The sequence below is a fragment of the Hippopotamus amphibius genome, chromosome 1 (genome assembly GCF_030028045.1).
Source record: "Hippopotamus amphibius kiboko isolate mHipAmp2 chromosome 1, mHipAmp2.hap2, whole genome shotgun sequence".
Classification (NCBI taxonomy): Eukaryota; Metazoa; Chordata; class Mammalia; order Artiodactyla; family Hippopotamidae; genus Hippopotamus; species Hippopotamus amphibius.
This window is the reverse complement of record NC_080186.1, coordinates 95,035,179-95,057,992: the sequence shown is the minus strand read 5'-3', so window position 1 is coordinate 95,057,992 and position 22,814 is coordinate 95,035,179. Positions and strand designations below refer to the sequence as shown.

The 22,814-nt window shown below is 38.9% G+C and overlaps 1 protein-coding gene and 1 pseudogene across 2 annotated transcripts in view; one reads left to right on the top strand and one right to left on the bottom strand.

Annotated features, from left to right (window-relative positions):
• Positions 1-503: 503 nt before the first annotated feature.
• Positions 504-22,814, bottom strand: part of EEIG2 (EEIG family member 2) — an 82,654-nt gene continuing 60,343 nt past the window's right edge. For both annotated transcript variants that reach the window (XM_057721727.1, XM_057721819.1), the window contains exons 6-11: positions 16,774-16,877; positions 12,109-12,204; positions 11,791-11,980; positions 11,568-11,695; positions 10,700-10,769; positions 504-4,524 (exon numbers count right to left, since the gene is read on the bottom strand). In XM_057721727.1, coding sequence (XP_057577710.1) covers positions 4,482-4,524; positions 10,700-10,769; positions 11,568-11,695; positions 11,791-11,980; positions 12,109-12,204; positions 16,774-16,877 — 631 coding nt within the window. In that variant the 3' untranslated portion in view covers positions 504-4,481. The remainder of the gene's footprint in view (positions 4,525-10,699; positions 10,770-11,567; positions 11,696-11,790; positions 11,981-12,108; positions 12,205-16,773; positions 16,878-22,814) is intronic.
• Positions 13,651-14,302, top strand: LOC130858700 (voltage-dependent calcium channel gamma-like subunit; annotated as a pseudogene).

The following is a 22,814-nucleotide window of genomic DNA, read 5'->3' as shown; positions in this document are numbered from 1 at the left end:
ATGTAGATGCTACACAAAGACAAATTTCAGCTTGGTCAAACACTGAGTGCCTACTGAGCAGCATATCCCTAACATCAGCTTTTGTGTTCTTCATTACAACCCAAAAGAGTTGGTGGTATTATCTCCATCCTGGATTAGAAAACAGGTTCGGGGCGAGTTTGCATTCAGACTCAGGTCTGTCTTACTCCAAAGTCCACGCCCACAGCACTGTAGGGGCTGCCTCAGGCCTCAGAGGAATGTCTTTCAGTGGAGGTGTTCGAGTCTGTAAATTGCTGTACTACCTGGTCATAAATAAAGGGACGCCCTCAGGAAGAAGTTACACACTGGTCCTTTCCCTCTGGTTTTCTTTCAAGAATCTTGACAGATTTCTGACAGAATCTTAACTGAAATTTTAAAGTATAAACAACATTCTAAAGTTTAAGATGCGATTTTTATTGAACATGTATAAGATTCACCTTTACATTACTTAAATATTTTACAATAAAAAATTAATTTTGGTATAAAAAAGGAAAACATCCTGGATTAATAGTTGGACAGTTAAAACAAAGAAATATATAAATATGAAGGTCATTCTCCATGTATTAGAGATTAGAATACTAATGGAATCACTTCAATAAAAAATTTTTCATAAACATTTACATGATTACCCACAACTCTATCAATCTCTAGAGGACCAAATAAATGTATAAGAGGAAGATGATACCCCAAATAAGATGTATTTTCAAAAACAAACTGAATATACCTTAAATGTCTTCCTGTATGTGGGATTTGGTCGATGAATATTGGCAAAAGAATTCTTTGTTATACACATAAGATGAACATAAACATTTGTAAATGTGGAGTTTGTTGTCCACGTAAATTAAAAATTTTGCCAGTTTTGTCATATGGAGAGTAGCTAGAGACCACACACACGACCATTTAAAATATACTGTGTATATATTATCTTCTGAAAAGTCACATATATAAGGGAATAAGGCCTTTATATCTAATGCAGCCTTAAAACAGGTTAACATAGGCATTTTCATCCTTTGTATTTTTAGACTTCATATTCTTTAACATTTCAGCTATTAAGGCTATGTACAGTACCCAAGCCAACACATGGGTAACGGCATAACACAATTTCAACTACAGTACTAGGTTATATTAACATGACGTACCATCCAAGAGAACTGACCAAGCATAATTTCTGAACTGCCCCAGTTAAAGATCTGTTAAAATAAAATGCAACCCCTGTCATATGAGCCCAGTCTCTTTCAGAGCATTATCATATATAATAGAAGCCTAACACTTCAGAGAACTTCAATGAAGTATTTACTAAATACCATCAGCCTGAACTTGTAAGGTAGTCTAGTTAGCATGGAAATCTTAAATTCTGGATGTTTTAATATATTAAAACTCATTGATACCTGAATATGTGTTGACTGGAAGCTAGTAGGAGATTTTTTTCCCTTCTAGCAACAAATGGGCTAAGTGGTGGACCTCTGTGCCTCATGGTTTCCATTTAAAAAACAAAAAAAGCACATACAGAAGAATCTAGTTTGGACATCATTACTCTGATAGTATTTCGCTGGGTCCAGTGGACTTTAGGATTCTTGGTCAAGACTTTCTCAGGTTATAAGTACCAATCCAAATTAGTTGGTTGTATACAGAAGCCTTCACCACCACTACCATCGCAAAGGGAAGTCAAGCATCAGAGCGTAGACGAATAGCCCAGGGCCTTCTCTGCCCTTTGCTACCCTTCACATCCTCTCTAGTCTTGGTCACCAGCACAAATCACAGGAAGTGGTCTCCTGGTCTCGGTGGAACTCCCCCCCACCCCCCGACAAGGTATTTAAGATACTTCATTATCTGATCAGAAATACCTAGCTTTAAAATACCATGAATCTTTTTCTCTAGGGTAAGGTTAGAAAAAGAAAATGTTATACATCTGCAAATTTTCCAGGACTAGGTGATTTAAAATTTGACTTTAATAGTAAAAAAATAAAATATTTAATATTTAAAAGTTGAAGACTTATTAAGATTTAATTTTTCAGATTTATCTTCTAAACTCAAAATGGAACCAAAAGTGGACTTGGTATTTAAGCAGAGTTTTTTCAATAGCTCCATGGTTAAGATATTAATAGTACACACTCTAAGCAAAACTAGAAAGTAAGATATTTAGGTCCTTTAACAAATATTTGCAAGGACTGTATTGAAATCTGATTGCAAATATGCTGATGGAACACAAAATAGAATAAAATAAATCCAGACTTTCACTGATGAAAGAGGACACCATTATCTTTTCTCTTCCTAATGTTTCTACTTATCAAAATATTTGTTATATTTACTACTACATTAATCAAGATGTATCTGGTGGCTGCTCAAATTATAAAGGCACAATTTTCAAAATCTCTCATTTTGTTTTTAAAAAATAATTCTATATCATCTTAAATACCAACAGCCAGTCTTGTATAAAGGTTTTGGGCCTAGGGCAGCCAAGGATAAGTAAGATGGGGACAGTGCCCTAATCACAGCATCTTTTACATATCTGAAGAATGTCCTGACTGAACCTAACTTACAATCTAGTTTTTATTATCACTTTCAAAACTGCAAAATCATTTGCAGAAGTGCCAATAAAAAATACAGCCTAGAAATAATACTTTGAAAATAGAAAAATATGTTTTTAAGATGTCATAATAAATCTCTCTAAACAATATCTTCACATCTCTATTAAAAACTTTCTTTGATTTTTTTTCTTCCCGTAATATATAATGAATGGATCAATTCACCTGTTTATTCGCAGACAGCAAGTCTTTACCGCTTAAGGTAGTATTTTCCTTGGCTAGACTAAAATGTTGAGGTCAATTTTTTTCTTCTAAACAAATCTTAAAAAATAAGAGTATAACTAATGAGTCAGAAAATCCTATCTTTCATCATTCGAAATATTCTAAAATGGGGTGTTATCTCTTTAAAAAAAACCCAGAATCCACTAATAAAAGTAGTTTTGAATTAATTTGGAATACCCAATCCTTGAAATATTAAAAAAAAAAAACAACCCTAACATGAAGTATTCAAAAATTTTCAAACTTCTAAATTTGGATATTAAAATAAATTTGCTTAAAAAAATAATGTATTTTTCCCCCTTATTTTGTCAACATGGAAATACTAGACCAAAGTAATTCTAACACACTATATTTCTTGGACATGGTTTTGAAAGTAAGGACTGGGAATTACTGGTTCTATAGAATCAACATTTTGCTTCAGTGACTGAGCGATTCCAAGAAAATTAAGATCTTTCCATACAGACTGTCATTTAAGACCAGAAAAACTCTAGGTTTATCTGCTGTGCTATTTAACTGGATCCAGACCAGATATTCTTATTTTAAAAGCTGTATTTGATGTATGTTATATTCTATTCTTGCCTCAAAATAACGAATTTCTGATACGGTAAAGAAGAAAACAGAAAACCATGGGTCCATGTCAGTGATGGTAAGTGGCTGTCCCCTGTCCTTTATGCACTGCCTCCTTGGAATACTTTTCAGCTTCACACAAGCCTGAACTTACAGAGAAAAGGCAGCTCTGTTTCCAACCATATCACAGTTTCCCTCCTGTTGTTCTAAATTTTGACTCCTGAAACCAGCAGGTATTATTCTGCTAGTGAACAGAGCTCTTACATTAGGGTGTCTGATGGAAGCCTAACATACTGAATCTTAAACTTGTCTTCAGCCTCTCATACAGCGCTAGCGGGAGTTCTGTAGCTCGTCTAATGTTAACAGGTAATGATACATACTGCATAATAATGGCATTATACCCATTCACGTATCTCAGGCTTAAATAACTCACACGTGTTTTTCAATTTATGACTGATACGTATAGAATTAAGCATTTTACACGTTTAAATTGTAGTATAACACTTTCCCAAAGCATGAACACCCACATTTTATATCAATTATTGCATCAAAAAGAGTGAATGAACTTAGTACACTATTGTAGGTAGTATAATATGGAAGATTTCCTTCACAGGAATTATATCTATTCTTGGCAGAATTTATAGGGTTTAAATTATTTTCACTTACTGTCTATCAAACATAAAGTTAAAAAATTAGAGCCCAAATCTGTCGAGCACTTCTATCACAGGTTTTACACTTCAACACTAAAACTATACTCAGAAGTATAGTGCTGTTTTTCTCACTGGATATTTTGAAAGAAAAAGCAGGCTTTTCATTATTATGTGCAGTGACCACAGAAGCTGTGTACCTATACGCACATGTGGCACACTGCCCTGATACGACCATTCTGATGTTCCCTGTTCGTAGGTGAGAAAGGAGAGTGGTGGGCACCTTCAGAGAAGCAATCAGTGTTGGCTTTCCTCTTGATGGATGAACATGCTTCATTTTTCTTAATAGGTTCATTTTCTCATAAGTACTTGAATAAAGTGCCTTGACAGCTCAACTGCTCACATCTTAAACCCAAGGGGAAGCTTTAGTTCACCAGCTTGACTTTTAGCGTTTGATTACAACTTGTTCATAAGCTCCAGACCCCACCCTAAAAGTAGGGGAAAAAAACAAAACAAAATTTCAAACTTGTGAGCTGCACTGAGATTGTTCCAGTTAACCTTGTCCCCAAGGAGATAGCGCATTAGGCATCTTCTACTTGATTTGACATCCACAAGGTTTATATTAGGTATCACAGAGAGAAAGTACTTGAAGTATTAAATACTTATAATCAGTACACTGGGATTAGTCTAGTGCCCGATTACCTCCTACTTATTCCCACAGTGATCGAGTCATGTTTCCAAATTCTTACGCTACCAACACATTGTGGCAAACATGTCTATTTATAAGTCCTAAAATTGGTTTTATCCAGGAGCATGTATTGACTCTGGCAGTTCAGGTCTTGTGCTGAATGAATGCGTGATAGTTTTTAGTTGGATTAGTAGTGTGGTGTCTTAACGTACTTAACTAGGAAGCGCAAAAATTATTTCAGTCAAATGCACATGTCTTTAGAAGTGGTCAGTAATGTAAATTACAGCTATGTTAGTGCAGATTAAAAGGGAAAATGATCTTGAAGAGGGCTTTATTCCTTCACAAGCTTGGTTTGTCAGGCTGTGGGTTGTCCCCCCAGTATCTGCTCTCCCCTTCTCCATGGTTTTAGCTAGGTACAGGCTGCTTGGCTAGAGGCATGTCTTGAACTCCTCTGTCTACAGGTGTGGCCTTGTGACTAAGTTTCCCCCCAGGGAATGTGAATGGAGACATGCCAACTTCTGCCTCCCTTGCTTAAAGGGAAATTGCTTGCTTTGGACTGGTAGCCGTCTTGACAACACAGGGAGGATGGTAGAGGACAAAATGGAGGTACCTGCATCCATGAATCACTTCTGGGGCAAAGCTGTCCCTGCAGGCTGGCTTTGTACCTAACATGCCAGGTACTAACTGACCTCTATTAATGAAATATGGAGAACACTAAAGGACTTAAAATTTGCAAGCTTTGTGAATAAAGTATTTAGAAATACTTAAATTAAGTAAAGGCCTCATCAACAGGGTTTTTTTGGCTATTGTTGATGCATCTGGTACCTTGGCCTTAAGTTACAATGGAATGAACACATTCCCTCTATTGTTTCTAGGCCTGGGGGGATAAAGTTTTTTTTTTTTTTTTTTTTTTTTTTTTTGGTGCTGAAGGAAAGTACAGTGTTTACTGCAGGGCACTAAGCAAGGAGTCCAAGGCAGGCAGTACTCAAAACATCCAAACTGGAAATTCCCTGGCAGTCCAGTGGTTAGGACTCCGTGCTTTCGCTGCCAAGGGCATGGGTTCAATTTCAATCCCTGGTTGGGGAACTAAGATCCTGCAAGTTATGTGGCACAGCCAAAACAAAGACAAAAACAAAAAAACAAAACAAAACAAAAAAACAAAAAACCTCAAACCAAACCAAACAAAACCAAAACAAACCCCAAACTCTGCTGATAAAGGTTTTCTATAAGCTTGTAAACACACCAGTGTCTTTCTGATGGAGCTGGATTTATTTTTGGATGACGCACTTTCTACCCTTTCCTTGACCCTTCCTGAGGGACTAGGAGGAAAGCTAAAGTGGTGAGAGGGAGAGTATTATTGCTTAAAGTTATCACCAGGCACCTATCTCCTCATCTGTCAAGATGTCAGGGGCTACTACCTGACATTTCACTCTGAGTATGCCAGAGATCAGTAAGACCAGAAGCAACCACCATGACTGGTCTCTGCCCTTAACAGAATTTTAAGAGGAAATTCTAAAAAATGGAAGTAAGGTAGTGGTTGCTAGTCCACCATGGACTGAAGTGGAATTCTCAGTTGATTGCTCAGAAACTTCTGTTCTTACAGATTCATTCTAAAGAAGAAATAGGGCATCCTCAACAGAACGCCAGTGAACACTTTCACAGCTGCAGACAATCAGAATTTGAAGGAACCTTGGTGAGCACCACTGCACGTAGGCTTTTAGATGCCCTAAAATGGTTCTGCTTCTGGCAGTGATGGAGTAAGAGCAACCAGACTTTCGCTCCTGCTTCCAATAACTAGAAAACTGGATAGACCATATGAAACAACAGTTTTCACACATTGGACAACAGGCAGCATGGGGCAGGTCCTGAGATAAGGGAAATAAAGAAAGCCAGACAAACTGCCCCAGCTTGCTGCCTAAAGCCTTTTCCTTCTGGATCCTCCCAGTCTACGTGCAGGGAGGGAGAACCCTAATACAGCTAGGTGGTCTCTATCAGTGGAGGAGTCAGAGCACAGGGATGCTGGGAGCTAGAACTTGTAAGTCCTAGATGTCAGAAGGAGAGGAGGAAAATAATGGCTGGAGAATTTCCAATTTTGATGAAAATTGTAAATCCACAGATTCAAGGAGCTCAATGAACCCCAAGCAGAATAAACACAAAGAAAAACACATCAAGGCACATCATCACCAAACTGCTAAAAACCAGTGATAAAGAGAAAAGCTTAAAAGCAGTCAGAGATGAAAAATAAATTACAGAGGAATAAAAATAGAAATGAAAGCAGACTACCTGTCAGAAATTAAATCTCCCAAAGGCAAGCAAGGAGGTGCATGCAGGGTTCTGTAAGCAGCCCCGAGCCGGCCAGGCTGTATCCGCTAGACTTAAAATGGGTTATTGCAGGTAGCCCTCCCCACGTCTCTATCACTTGTTGCCCTGTTCTCTTCAATCTCACGGGTTCCCTTTCAGAACTAGGGTTGTTGTGCCTCCTCTGTGCCCTAGGTAAATGATTCTGGTTTCATCCTGTGCTACTAGTTTATCTTACATAATAGATCTAACACTAACACACTAGCTTCTCTGATGAATACCCACTATTTATGCAGAGCCTATGTGTACAAGTGCTTGCTGGACCGTTCACATAGATTAACTGTCATAATAACTCTGAAAGACAGACCTTCAATTAGTGTATATAAAGTACTTGAGTGTTTACTGCATGCCAGATTTTGTCCTAAGCATTACCATGTCTTACCTCATTTAATTTGAATAGTATAACTCTTATGAGGTGGGTTCTATTATCATCACTATTTTACAGGTGAGGACACTGAGGCAGAGAGAAGCGAAGTAACTTACCAAAGACACACAGCTAATAAATGGGGGAGCTTGGGACTGAATCTAGGCAGCCCACTCCAGAGTGTGTGTTGTTCTCCCAGGGGTACAGTGGCCTTTTTGGTAGCAAGTGAGAGATGCAGTATATCAAGATCATGGGTAAGCTACATAGTTATGGCTAAGCCAGGAACAGAACCCATATCTGACTCCATGGCCCATCCTCCTTTCACCATGACACACTGCTTTGGACATTCTTCAGCATGTAATATGAATCCACTTCAACCCCTAATTGTCCCTTTAGGCTTTTGTTTATTGGGTGATTTTTCTGACATTCACTGAAGGCGGATGGGAACGAGAATTTTTAACTACATAAATGCCTGTATATCCTAGGTTCTAGATTCTCTCTCAACTAGAAATTATCTTTCTTTTCTCTCAGTAACAACATAAATAGCCAGCATATATTGAGAACTTTCTATGTGCCAGGTACTGTGTTATATAATTTTACATAAATGATCTAACCTAACCCTCACAAAAAATCCTATGAGTTAGGTAACTTATTTATCATTCCCATTTTACAGGTGAGGAAAATGAGGTTTACAGAGAGGTTACTAACACTGTAAAGTCATTAGTGGAAGAACTATGACTGGACCCTGCAGTCTAATGAAACAGCCCATGCATTTATTATTTTGGTTCCTTTTGTTTGGAACTGTATCTTTTGCTGATTGTCCATCTAAAATAGTAACAGCTAGGGCTTACTGAGTATATCATGTTATTTATACTTTAAAACAACTCCATGAAGTAGGCATATGATCACATTTTTCAACAGAGTTAAGTTCAACTGAGGTTAAATGATTTACTTCCAAAGTGATCTGGTTAGGATGTGAACCTGTCTCTTTAACTCAAAAAACACATTTTCACTACCGTGCATATCATTGTCCTTATAGATGTTCTACCTGGTCCCTGCTACTAGTCTCTCCTTGCTCCAATCTACCCTCAAAATTATGGCCAGTTATTTTTCTAAAATGACCATCTGATAGGTCAGTTCCCTGCCAAAGGAAGACCAATGACTCCACAGTGTACACACAAAGGGTAAACTTTTCGTCATGGCAACAGAGGCCCTTTACAACCTGTCGTCAAGATACCGTACTTCCCAGCCTCATGTCCCACGACTCCGTTTCACATGCCCACCTCCTTAGAAAAACCTGTTCACTGGCAATTCTCTAAGTAGCTGATGTTATTCATAAGCCAGTAAGTTAAAATGGTTAAGTACAATGAATGGGCTTTAGACTCAAAAGAGACATGGGTTTGAATGTTGGTTTTACCACTTACTAAGGCCTTCCTTGGGTAAATCACCTTAACCTCTTTTTATCTTTATTGGCTCTTTTAAAAAACTAATATTACTATTTTTTTGAGTGTTGAAAGAGATAAGAATTGAATGAAACATACATATGGTTCTCAGCACATAACTAATAAATGCTCAATAAGTAATGCCTATCATTATATACTCGCTATTATATAATTATATATTATAATTATACGTCTGTAAGTTCCTTCTATTTGTTGCTACTACCAGGAATATTTGTCTTCCACATACCCCCTGGCAACCACTCTCTTATCTTTTATTCTCCCAAAGATGCTCTTCAAGTGTCAACTCTTCCAGGAAGTTTTCTGTCTGACTGAAGTCCCACCTCTGTTCTCTCAGAGTTTCCTCTGCTTCTATATATTATAGAATTTATCATACTATTGTAAAATTTAGTCTATTTGTCTATCTCACCTGCTAGAAATATCTTAGGCTTGGTGGGCCACACAGTCTCTGTTAAACTGCTCACTGCTCCTATTGCAGCACAAAGCAGCCACAGACAATACATAAACAGGCGGGCTGTATTCCAGTAGAAGTTTATTTACAAAAACAGGTAGTGAGCCAACAGGGTCCACGGGCTGTAGTTTTCCAAACTCACGTGCAAGACTATAATCTAGCTGAGAGAAAGAGCTCTGTCTTTCCTCTTTGCAACTTTACCTACAAGTTGACCCAATAAATTGTTACTAAATTTAATAAGTGGATAAGTCAATGAAAGTTATAAAAGGTCTAAATTGTGTTACTCCTCTATAAACCTCTTTTCAAATTAACTACTCCCCCATAGCATCTTTTTATTCCCACCTATCACATCTGATGGTAGTTAGCTGCTGATGTAGGTGTTTCCTCCTTTGTGTCCTTTGGGCCCTGCAATGTGCTGGACACACAGGAGGTACTCAATAAAATGAGTATGAGTAGCAGAAATGAGTTAAACATTCTTCCTGGTTTTGAGGGTTAGAGAATAAAATAACCGTCTTGAACCGAGGGGGCTCCCTCCCCCTGCAATTCTGACTTATTCTGTAGTTGTGCTGGAATTCTACATAAATACTACATGGAAATACTGAGTTCCGGGTACACAGGGACCAGGCTGTGGGGAAGCAGTGAAGTGATCAGAATTTCTAAGGTGTCCTCAGCATATGTGCTATCATTTGCTGCAGTGCGGGGAACCAGAATGGTAAGTTTAGCAGGTGCCTTTTCTTCATCTGAATCTAAATAACTACCCACATGAAGGTTAGTTTTCTGAATTTATTTTTTTTTCTTTATTTTTTATTTTTTATTTTTTTTATTTTTTTGGGGGTACACCAGGTTCAATCATCTGTTTTTATACATATTTTTCTTAATACGTATGTTAGACCCTAGTGCGGTGGAGAAGAGAGAGTACAAAAAAGATTAATATCAGTGTCTGCTGTTGACTGGTTGTGTAACTGCTCATAACAGACAAGATCACTGACTGAAAATATAATTTTGCTTTGCTCTAAGATACCAAACTAAGAACTCTTTTTTAAATGTCCTTTTCATAATGCAGCTTGCCCAATGCTTTACCAGTTCTCTAATAATACATTCTAAAAATACATCTAAGGAAATCAACAAATAAACTTATAAAATACAATTTCAAACATATTCAGGATAAGGAAAACTAAGAGCTACACTAAGAGCTGTAGTTTTTCTCACGGATCTACTAATATTGTGCTTTCTAACCGCATTCTAATACAAACTTTGTAACCTTCATCTTCCACTCATGAGCATTTAAAAGAAAAAGTCAGTCTACTCTTTATTTTAGTAAGATACTATTTGGACTACATACCTGTTTGGAAGATGATGACTGCCAAAGGTTGTACGTCCTCCAGGACCCACAAATAACCTCAGTCCTTCTTCTGCAATACACATTTACAATATTTGTTTCAGGTACAATTATTAGATTATTGTCGAATAATTTTCATATTATAATACACAGTTTACATTTCAGTTCTGTTAAAGAAACAAAAACTTAAAAAAAAAAGAGCTACACACATGTTTTAAAACAGGCAGTTTAAAAGATATCCTAATAGTTACTTCTCCTTAACTTCCTTAAAGCTATTTTTCTTAAAGCCGAGTAAAGAAGACAGCTGTTCCTAGAAATTTCCTCAAGTAGGGTTTAATTATTTCTCTTTACAACCAGTTACATAATGAAACTAAGTCCATTGTTAACTGCTCTCTTTTCACACCAGCATGAATAATTATACCTTTCAAATTGGTGGCATGTAAATTTTCAGTTTCAGTGGAAACGCTAAGGAGGGACTGAGGGGTTCTGTTACTCACTATCATTTTAAGATCACCACCCAACCTTCCAAACGGCAACAGTGACTTGAGGTACTTATGCCCAGTTATGACAAAGCAGATACAGACATCTATCATAAGGTACATAATCATGGCAGACTCTGATGCATAGTTAAAAAATACAATAACAGCTTTCTTTAAATTGGATATTTTAAACTAAAGTTAATTCTTTTCCAAATTTAATATCCATTAACAAATGAACTATAAAGTTATTTTCAGATTTTTGTGGATGTGAAATTTACTTTACAAATATGCAACACTCAGTATCATAATCACTGCCTCTTTATTGCTGATCACATGGATTATGCAAACCTGGATCTCGTACATCCACACATACTTAACGGTTATCTACACACCTTCTGCACTGGAATCTAGGCTGAAGTCTTGACTTTGCAATATTTTCTCTACAATATCATCTGCATCCACTCTGGTGTCATCAACTCGCTTCAGTTGAGATTCTACAGAATCTTGTTTCACTGGGCATCTTTGAAAATAATTAAAAAAAATTTCCTCCTTTTATCACTATGTTATGAAAAAAAACTTTTTTTTTTTTCATTTTAACTGAGACCAAAATGATACCTGTTGAGTGTTTCTGAAGTTGTATCTTCTTTATCAGCTGTATCAAGATTTGGTTCAACTATCTTTTGCTCAATTTCATCACATGGCTCAAGAATACTTTCAATTCCTGTTGATGTACTTCCCACTGAGGTATTTCTCCTGTGGCAGAGCTCAGAGAAACTAGATGACCGGGAGTGGCAGGAGCTATACCCTGTCAGAGAAAATCACTCTGGATATAATAACACTAGTATCACACACACTGCAACCAAACATTCTTCTCCCGCACCATAGCAATTCCAAGTCCCTTCAGGGCAATTCATCTTCACTCTTAGCCTCTACCTGATACTTTTGACTGCTGGCTTGCATAGCTTGATGTTCTAGAATGTCCACAGGCACCAAGTTCATCTGGAACAGAGGCACTCTTTGCTGAGAGATCTGCAATACATCATAACATAATGTTACTATTACTGTCAACAAGTCAATGGTCGATTTGTATTCTAAGCTGCCGATTTCAGACACTGCTAAGCTCATTATCAAGTTACAGAGTGAAAGAAATCCCTTTAAATCAGTACAATGTAAACAGCTGTGCTGTGAGAAATACTGTACGAAGAATTTAAATACCTCAGTTTACTGAAGTGCTATAGTACTTTTCATAAGATTTAACAGCACTCTATCTTAAATAAAACTATTTCAGTTTTTACATTTAGTATTTCTCTAATAAAAGGGAATCAGATGAATTCTTATAAGTTTTCACAAAACTGCCAGGTTTTTGTGTGGTTTTTGAGGAAACCTTGCTCCCCAAATCCATCAGAACGGTAGACTAAAGAGCACTCTGTCACTTTTGCGTTAGTGATGCTAGCGCTAGGCTATAATTTGGACAAATGTATGTGGTTTACATCAACACAGCATGTGATGTAGCACTGAGGATAAGGTTCTTCAGAAACTGATTACAGTATTCAGTTTCAAAGTAAATGTACAAAAAAAGCAGCGTCAAAGCCATTTCTACTATTTCCCTAATAATGTGCATATTCTGGATGCCAATTATGTATGTCCAGAACTAGGCTTCTTCCACAGAATGCAGAACTGTGACCATTTTCATTAGGGTGAAATATTTGGAAACTAAGAACTGTTTTTCACTTAGAGGCAAAAGGAAACCAATTGAGTAACACAGCAATTATAGTGGCAGTTCTATAAATGATATTGAACACAGATGGGCCAACAAATGCTGCCAAATAAGCAAGCTAGAGGAGTGACCCGGCCCTTCTGCACAGGGTTTCTCATTTCTGGACAGACTGTAAGGAACAAATCCAAACCAGCATCCCTAGTCCTGCTTGACAGTAGTCCTAAACCCAAATGTTTAGCTACAGCAAATTCTGAACTAAAAGAGTTGGTGCATATCAAGAATTATATACTTTACTCCTAGGGTTGGCTCAGATCTTAATTCATCCATTTCCTTATTGGTTTTCAAAATTCAATAAATATTTATTAAGCTCTTACCAGGTCAGTGCCCAATACTGTGCAAGATACAGGGGTACAAAATAAATAAGATAAAATATATGCTTACAGTCTAGGGTAGAAGCAGTTATAATACAATGTGGCAAGTACCAAAATACAAACACCAAAAAGAAGCTATCAACAACTCCAAAGGACAAATGCATCGAACACTACCTGGTAATGAAAGAACGTCCTCATAGAGGAGGTTAACTCTAGGTCTTTAACAACGTATAGGAATTTGTGAGCTAGACTAGGTGGGGAAAAGCATAGGGAAAAGCATGCCTTAAGGCTTGTTGTTTTTAAAAAGAAAGAGAGAGCAACGTGAGGGAGCCTGGAGGGGACCAGATGGGAGCCAGTCGGGATTGCGTAGCTGAGCCCCAGTGCAGGATGACAGCCCTCCGCGTGCAGACCCAGAAGCTGCTGGCCCAAAGGAGGTCCTGCTCGCCCTTTTTTGAATCCTCCATCCGGGCCCTCATCAACCTGTGTGCCTCCCTGGCCGTGGTCCTCTCCTCCATCTCCATCTGTGATGGTCACTGGCTCCTGGCTGATGACCGCCTCTTTGGGCTGTGGCACTTCTGCACCACCTCCAATCAGACTGAGCTGCACTGCCTCTGAGACCTGAATCAGGCCCACAATGCCCAGGCTGGGCTCGGGCATGGCCATGGCCCACAGCATGGCCACCTTGGCCGAGGTGGCTGCCATCTTTGGCCTGGAGCTCCTCATGGTGTCCCAGGTGTGTGAGGACCCCCACTCTTGGCACAAGTGGGCTGTGGACCCCGCCCTCTTCCTCCTGTCATTCATCCTCTCCTTTGGAGGCCTCCTGAGCTTCCTGATGCTTCTCAGGAACCAGGTCACGCTCATGGGCCTCACCCTGATGTTCTGGAGCGAGTTCACGGCCTCCTTCCTCTTCTTCCTGAATGCCATCAGCAGCCTCCACATCAACAGCATCACCCACATCAACAGTGTCACGCATCCCTAGGGGCTGCCTATAAAATTTCAGGCCCCCCTCCCAGGACTTGAGTTCTCCCAGAAAGTGTGATCAAGATGGGACTTTTCCAACATGTGACATTCAAAGTGCCACCTCTTAGCCTTGGGGTGGTTGGGCCAGTGGTCCAGGGGCCTTTGCAGCTGGTCTGCAGCCCAGAGGCCGAGGGAGGGGGCTGCCTCTGAGTCACCAGCTATACCAGCTTAGCCAAATTATTAGGATGTTGATTGTACAAGAAGAAATATATTTTAAAACCTTTTCTTGAATCCATGCTGGGATCGGAACAGACGTGGAAGCAGCTCAGGTAACTGGTGCTCAGGCTGGCTGCACAGCCAAGTACAGTTCACACCTGTTTTATTGACTCTGCTGGGATATGGGCTGTAGGATCCCTGGGGCCTCCTGGGTTGCTAAGAGTGAATCATTCTTCAGCAAAGGGTGTCCAATCAGTGCCTAGGACTTTCTTCCACCAGCTCAAAGAGCCTTTGTGCAATTTCCCTGCTTTAGCTTTGGTCATGCCAGGGAGGCAGAGTTCAGGATTGCTTGCATATATATAGTAAGTTTAAAAAAAAAAAAGCAAAGCAAAGCAAATAGTTTAGTAAAGTTCATATAAAGGGTAGTGGTGTAGATAACTGAAGGAAAGAGAGAGATGAGCAGATGCCTGCTAATGAAAGACCTTCTCCTATGAGTTTAAGGAAGGAAATAATTCAGTGGCTTTAAGCAAGGGTGTGACTTGACCAAACTGACATCTTGGGAAGATCTCTTTGGCAGCAGGATGAACAGGGGGTGAAGATTTTCATAATAATTCGGCTGAGAGATGTTGGGCGGGCACAGATGATGGTGCCTAGTTACCAACTAGAGGTGTGTCCAGGATAACTGCAACAGGCAATGCAGCAGGAAGAGTTAGGAGGACGTGCTGGTGCGTGGTGTTCTGAGACGCCTGAGGACACCCATTCACTATTCACAGAATTTCTACTGTGTCCCTGCCATTACGCTGCTGATATGGAGACAAACTAAGATCTGATCATGAAGAACCTGGAGGCTTGCTGAGAAAAAAGACGGACAGATGGGTTTCAGTCTAATGTGACATAATGTGGACGCTTCCAAAAGGCATTTGGAAACATGTGCCTAAAGTCAGGACGGAGGCCTGGAGGCAACACAGATTTATAAATCAAACATTTTAACTCATATTTACATGATCACATTTATGTTTATGTGATAGTTAAATCCCAGGTACAGATGACAGCACAGGGACAGTGAATGGAGGGAACCAAACCCTGGGGAGTATCAATATTTTAAGAGGAAGGTGGAAGAACATAAAGAAGCCTCTGAGAAGCTAGAGAAAAGAGGTGGGAGCCAAGGGAATAAAAAGCTTCCAGAAAGAATAAATGGCCAATTTTTTCAGATGAGAGCAGAAGAGATGCCCACAGAATCAAACAGTCATGTTCTTGGAGACATCATCAAGAGAGGGCAGAATGTAGAAGCCAGACCACACGTGTGTTTAGGAATAAATGGGCAGTATACTCTTCCTAGAAGTTTGGCTATAAAAAGTGTGAGAGAAAGAGGGTGGGGGATGGTGGGGGGAAGGAGAGTGCCTATGGAAGAGCTGTAGATAGAGAAGGGTATAGGGCTGAGTGTTTGGTTTCCAATATGAGAAAGAATTCAGAATATTTAAATATTGAAGAGAAGAAGCTAATGAAAGAGTTAAAAGTACACAAAGGATTCACTGACCCCAAATCAAGAAATTTTATAATCCTCATTACATATAAGAAATCTTATCTTTGTAATCTGAAAAGTGGTGAAAATGTTAATTGCATCACTACACCTTTCTTTTCATTCTTTCAAATAATAACCCTGGTCAAATGGCATGGGAGAAAAAAGGAAGCTCATAAGTGCTTTTTACCCAGCCAACCTGACATTTCCCCCACCTGCTTTTAACTTGGGGCGCAGCCTATGAGCAGCTGCTTGCCTGGAGAAGTGGCTCTAAAGGTGTGGCCAGGGGCCCAGCAGCAGCAGCAGCATCACCTGGAAACAGGCATGCAGTTTTCAGGCTTCAACCTAGACTTAATTAATCAAAAACTCTGCTGCAGTGTCAGCAATCTATGGTTTAACAAGCCCACCAGGTGATTCTGATGTGCACTAATGTTTGGGAACCACTGACAGAGGGTACGTGATTCATGGAAGAGAAGCACCACCTGAGAGGTGACTGGCAGAAGCTGCTGGGCATGTGGAATGCGAACAATCCTGTAGTGTCCGGTGGTATCTGTGGGGAGTAGAGGCATACAACGGTGCGGGTGGGAGCGTCACTGCAACATTTAGCTTTTAATCGGTCAGAGGATAACACACCCTTTAGACAAAATGAAGCACTGACTTAAACAAAAATTGAATAATTAAAACTGTTGATAATTATTGGTCCATTTCAAGTCATATATACCCACAGAATTTTAAATCTGGGAGGGATTTTGGGAATCTTTTAGGGTAGTACTGTTTCTCACAAACTGAAAAACCAGTAAGCGACACATCCATACCTGCTATCCCAAGATGAATTTTGAGAGTCTCTCCACCTTTTCTATCTTCTTCCAGAGATTCAGATTCACCAGCAATTGGTATAGACATTGATGTAGAAGGAGGCCTGTAAATAAACATTTCTAAGGGTCAGAACTTGATTTATGGTGAATCTGAAAGTTTGAAATATTGTTAGTGATTGGTTGTGTAGTCAGTATACAGCCTTAGTAAGGTGCCTGGTGATGTTGCCTCCTTGAGGATGAAAGTGACAAAAATCAACAAATAATGTATGAGCATCCCCAAAACCTGAATAAAATTCACCGGGGAAAAAGCAGTTTTTACACAACAAAAAAAGTGAGACCAGAAAGGGAACTGCTTCGGGGAAAAGAGAGGAGATATGTTCTCAGCAGTGTCAGTGGAGGGCGCTTCAACTGTCAGTTCGACTTCCAGGCCTGGTAGGGAGGTATCTGTGAGGTTGAGGTGATGGCACAAGTCCCTTTGTAGCTGAGTTTGGAGGGGATACGTCATGCCTCGGGCTCCAGTGCCTAAGATCTCTTGTTGGCTCCATTAATTTAAATCATCCGTAATTTTATTTTCTTCCTTCTTCCCTGTAAACAGTCCACCTGCCTCAGGGAGAATCTATAAAGAGCCCTAGTTGCTTAGATTTGATATTTTGGGCTGGATTCTCTGGGAGTAGATGATGGATATATTTTCACTGGCTCATTCAAGGCTCCTATCTCCATGTAGAAGCTATGAAGCAGGGAGGGGCAAGACTGAGTTATAATAAGAATGTTTTTTTTCTCCAGAGAACATCCCTAATCTTTTGAGGTTGATATCAAGAGGAAAATCACATCTTCCTAGAGACTATCCCTTGGTCACTTGAAATAAAATAGGAAGGTGGTTGAAAGGGGATCATGAGGTTGACCCATTATATGGCAATTCTTAAAATCTTACTGTATTAGTTCAATCCTGGCTGTTCAGGTCCTTGGGGATATACACATTTAATATTGACATTAAACCTATTTAATTCATAGATTATTCCTATCCCAGGATCTCCTAAATTTCAAAACTGCATATCCTATTGAGATATACAAAATATTTATCCTGCAAATTTTTGTCCAACAAAACTCATACTCTTTCCCCAAACCTGTTTTCTTCTTATATTCCCTATCTCTGTGAATGCCATCATAATCCAAAAGTCACCAAAACTAGAATCCTAGATATTGCCTCTGTCTCTACACAAAAACTATTAGAACAAATAAATGAACTCAACAACACAGCAGGATAGAAGATTAACATACAAAAATCGGTTGCATTTCTTTACACTAACAATGGAATATAAGACAGAGAAAGTGAAAAAAAACAATCCTGTTTAAAATTGGGTAAAAAACTCCAAAACAACAAACAACCCTAAGAATAAATTTAACCAAAGATGTGAAAGACTTATGTGCTGAAAGCTATAAAATACTGATAAAAGAAACTGAAGATGATTCAAAGAAAAGGAAAGCTATCCCATGCTCTTGAGTTGGAAGAATACTGTTAAGATGGCCATACTACCCAAAGCAATCTACAGATTTAAAGCAATCCCTATCAAAATACCCATGACATTTTCCATAGAACAAGAACAAATACTCCTAAAACTTATATGGAACCACAAAGACCCACACTGGCAAAGCGATCCTAGAAAAAAGAACAAAGGTGGAGGCATAATCCTGCCAGACTTCAGACTATACTACAAAGCTACAGTAATCACAACAGTGTGGTACTGGCACAAAAACAGATATATAGATTAATGGAACACAATGGAGAGCCCAGAAATAAACCCACACACTTATAGTCAATTAACCTATGACAAAGGAGGCAAGAATATATGATGGAAAAAAGACAGTTCTTTCAACAAGTGGTTGAAATTCAGTGAAATTAGAATACTCCCTCATACCATATACAAAAATAAGCTCGAAATGGTTTAAAGACCTAAATATAAGACATGATGCCATAAAACTCCTAGAAGAGAACATACACAAAACATTCTCTGACATAATAAGCACCCGAGTGTTCATAGCAGCACTACTCACAATAGCTAAGACATGGGAACAACCTAAGTGCCCATCAACAGATGACTGGCTTAAGAACATGGAATATTACTCAGCCATAAAAAAATGAAATATTGGGACTTCCTAGGTGGCACAGTGGTTAAGAATCCACCTGCCAATCCAGGGGACACGGATTCAATCCTTGCTCCAGGAAGATCCCACATGCCATGGAGCAACTAAGCCTGTGTGCCACCACTATCAGCCTGTACTCTAGAGCCCGTGTGCTACAACTACTGAAGCCTGCGCACCTAGAGGCCATGCTCCTCAATAAGAGAAGCCACCACAATGAGGAGCATGCACACCACAATGAAGAGTAGCCCCCGCTCACTGCAACTAGAGAAAGCCCGTATGCAGCAATGAAGACCCAATGCAGCTGATAGATAAATAAATAAGTAAATAAGTAAATAAATAAATAAAAAATGAACTACTGCCATTTGCAGCAACATGGATGAACTTGGAGATATTATTTACACTTAGTGAAGTCAGACAAAGACAAACGTTATATGATATCACTTAAATGTGAAGTCAAAAATTAATACAATGAATCTATATACAAAACAGAAACAGACTCACAGACATAGAAAACAAATTTATGGTTACCAAAGGGGAAAGGGAGGGATGAATTAGGAGTATGGAATTAACAGATACAAATTACTATACATAAAATAGATAAGCATCAAGGTTTTATTGCATAGCACAGGGAATTATATTTAATATCTAGTAACAACCCATAATGGAAAATAATATGAAAAATATACACAACTGAGTCACTCTGCTGTAAACCTGAAACTAACACAATATTGTAAATCAGCTCTACTTCAATTAAAAAAAAAAAAAGGAGTTCCCTGGTTGCCTAGTGGTTAGGATTTCAGGCTTTCACTGCCATGGCCCTGCAAACCACATGGCATGGACCAAAAAAACCCCAAAAAACAAAACAAAACAAAAACCAGTCACCAAAACCAGAATTCTAGATATTGCCTCTGTCTCCTTCCTATTCACTTTTCTTCATATCCAATCAATTTCCAAACCCCACAGATTCTCTCTTAATATTTTTCCTATTCACCCCTTCTCCGCCTCCACTAAATACTTGAGTTTGGCCTTTGCACCTTTTCCTGGATAACTGCAAGAGTCTCTTAGCTAGTCTGCCAACCTTTATTCCATGCTACTCTCACTGTGGTCTTTCTGAAATGTGCATATGAACATGTTACTCTCTGATTTAAAACACTTCAATAGCTCCTTTGGGATAAAGCTCAAACTCCTCAGAGTGGCAATACAAGGCCCCTTGCAGTCTGGCCTAGACCTGCCTCTTCAATGACCAAAATCTGTATTTTTAAACAATGTCAAACAGCTTGGTGAAAAAACCTGCTGCATTCAATATTCTATAAGAAATACTAACATGAAAAAGAAATACATTTACAAAGAATGGAGTCTGTAGTCACAGTCAGTAATCAATGATGATGACTAATGCCTGCCTGTCTAAATTCTTATTTTTATTTTTATGGCCATGCTGCATGGCTTGTGGGATCTTTGTTCCCTGAGCAGTGACTGAACCCAGGGCCACAGCAGTGAAAGCGCCAAGTCCTAACTACTGGACCACCAGGGAACTCCCTAAATTCTTATCTTTTCAACGCCAGTTCCTTTGTTTTTCCTTTCACAGGTGGCCTGATTACAGCGTCTCCATCCCTCTACCTCTTAGACCTGCTTTACAACCCTTCAGAACTCCCAGTGTGGCCTCTTCTCTTTCTCCCTCTCCATCAGTCTCCCTCTGGCTCCACTCTTTCCTGTCCAGCCTGACTTCACGGCCATAACACTTTGAGCAATACCTTCAGTTTGGTGCCCCTTGTTCTGCAGTCTCAAAAAATCTGAAGAACCCCAACCCTGGATAATTTCAGCCATCTGCACTAACTGTTCTAATACTGGGGCAACTAAACATTATGGAGAAAATTCATCAACCACAGGGACTGACATTAAGGCAAATCTAGAATCTAAAACCTTAGCAAATTTAGAATTTGAAATCTAGGTCTCCCTAGACAAAGCTGTGTTGAATAAATAATCACTGAGTGCCTATCATGTGTCATTTTTTAATTCTATTACCCCTTCTGTTCTGAAATGCTTTTATATCTCCTATCAGAAATTGTTTAATGTAGTTCAATTTCAGAATGAAAGTGATGGGATTATTTTAATTTCACGTAATGTTACGAGTATGTGAAAAATGACCTCCTAAAAATGAGATTACTATCTACTTGGTATTTCATAAATATTCTCTCCATGCCCTGTAACAATGCTATAAAGTCGTGCAAGCTGTTTTCTCTTCCTGGAATGTTTCTACCCACCTCCCCTGCTTATTTCCTATTTATCCTTTAAAACTTAGCTCAGTGTCACCCCCTCAGTGACAACTTTCCTGGCTTTCAAGGAAGAGTAATTAAGGACTCTATCTTCTATGCCTCAATAACATGATATGTTGTTTGTCTCCCATATAAATAGTGAATCCTTCAGAGCAGGGGGTTGGTCTTAATGAGTTTGGTAAATGTTAGAAACGGTAGGCAATCAATGCACATGTACTGAATGAGTGAATCCTGGGGCGCTGGACAAATTAGTTTCTTAACCTCTGAGTCTCAATGTCCTCACATTACAGAGCTGATAATACATCACAGAGTTGTTTCAAGAATTAAATTGGGAGACAGTAATATTCATTATTTTGCCATCATTTTCACAAGTGGTAATTTCCTTCCTTCTAGAATATAGAATGCTCCAGAACCCTAGCTATTCAAGAGGGTTACATCTTCCCTAGATCTGCTTTGCCACCAAATCATTAAATGCCAGTACAGTATATAATGTCTCTCTCAAAATACCCTTTGCATCAGCATTAGTAGTTGGCTTTCTTTTCAGAGTCAGCTTCATTCTTTTAAGAGAGCTGGTGGATATTTGATGAGTTGTAGAGAACTACAAAACAGAGTTTAGGGCAAGTGCTTAGAGGCTGACTTACCAGCTGTCTTCTTCATAAGTACTGGCTTTAGCATAAAATTTGTGTTTCTGAAAAACTGTTTGATCTAATTCACAGATCTTCTGCTCATATAATATCAAAACTAGAATTTAACTTGGAGTACTAAGAATCTGCTATACTCTTGTCTGCTTCTCTAGCAGGTTTTTGAAAACTTATACCATGAAAAGTTCAAAGACAGACAAAAGCAGAGAGAATAGTACAATGACCCTCTCCGGCAGCTATTTACATCTTTGTCTTCCAGACAAATACTCAGTCAAGTCGCTCAACTGCTCTGTGCCTTAGGGTCCTCATTGGTAAAAAGTGAACTTGGATTATACTCATAGTTTTAAAACTGGCTTCATGAAGCTCCCTTAGGGACTTCAAGTGGGGGGGGGGGGGGTAGGAGGGCACTGCACCTTTTTTTCTCTCAATAGAAAAATGTTATATATGGGATTCATAATATATTTGTGCAAAGGATTTTTGTGGCTAAATATTCTGGAAACAAAGTCATCAGACTAGACAACTTCCAACACTCTTTTCAGCTCTGAAGTATTGTGATTTTACATATTTGATATACACAAATACAACCTGGTAAAAATAATTTCCTTTTCACATCAGCAGTTCAAACATTTTTCTATTCGATCCATACTCAGTATGGATATGTTAGAGCTGTCCCTTTTCTACTGATAGCTGCACAATTTCAGATACTCAAAAGAGAAAACAAATATTGGGGGTTTGATTCTCCTGAGAAATACTCTTATGTATCTTGGGATTAGGTAAAGCTTGTTTATTCCAAGAGTTATAAAAGTCTTTCTCTGTAAATATAAACTCTAGATTATCAGAATTACACGTGTGGAGGTAATACAGAACATAAAATAATCTATCTTTGAGCTCTTCAGTATCTGAATTTCACAAATAGAGAGATAAAACAGCAGAAAAAGGGCCAGAAAGGGAACACTCATAAAAAGGCCCTAAGAAGGAAGAATGA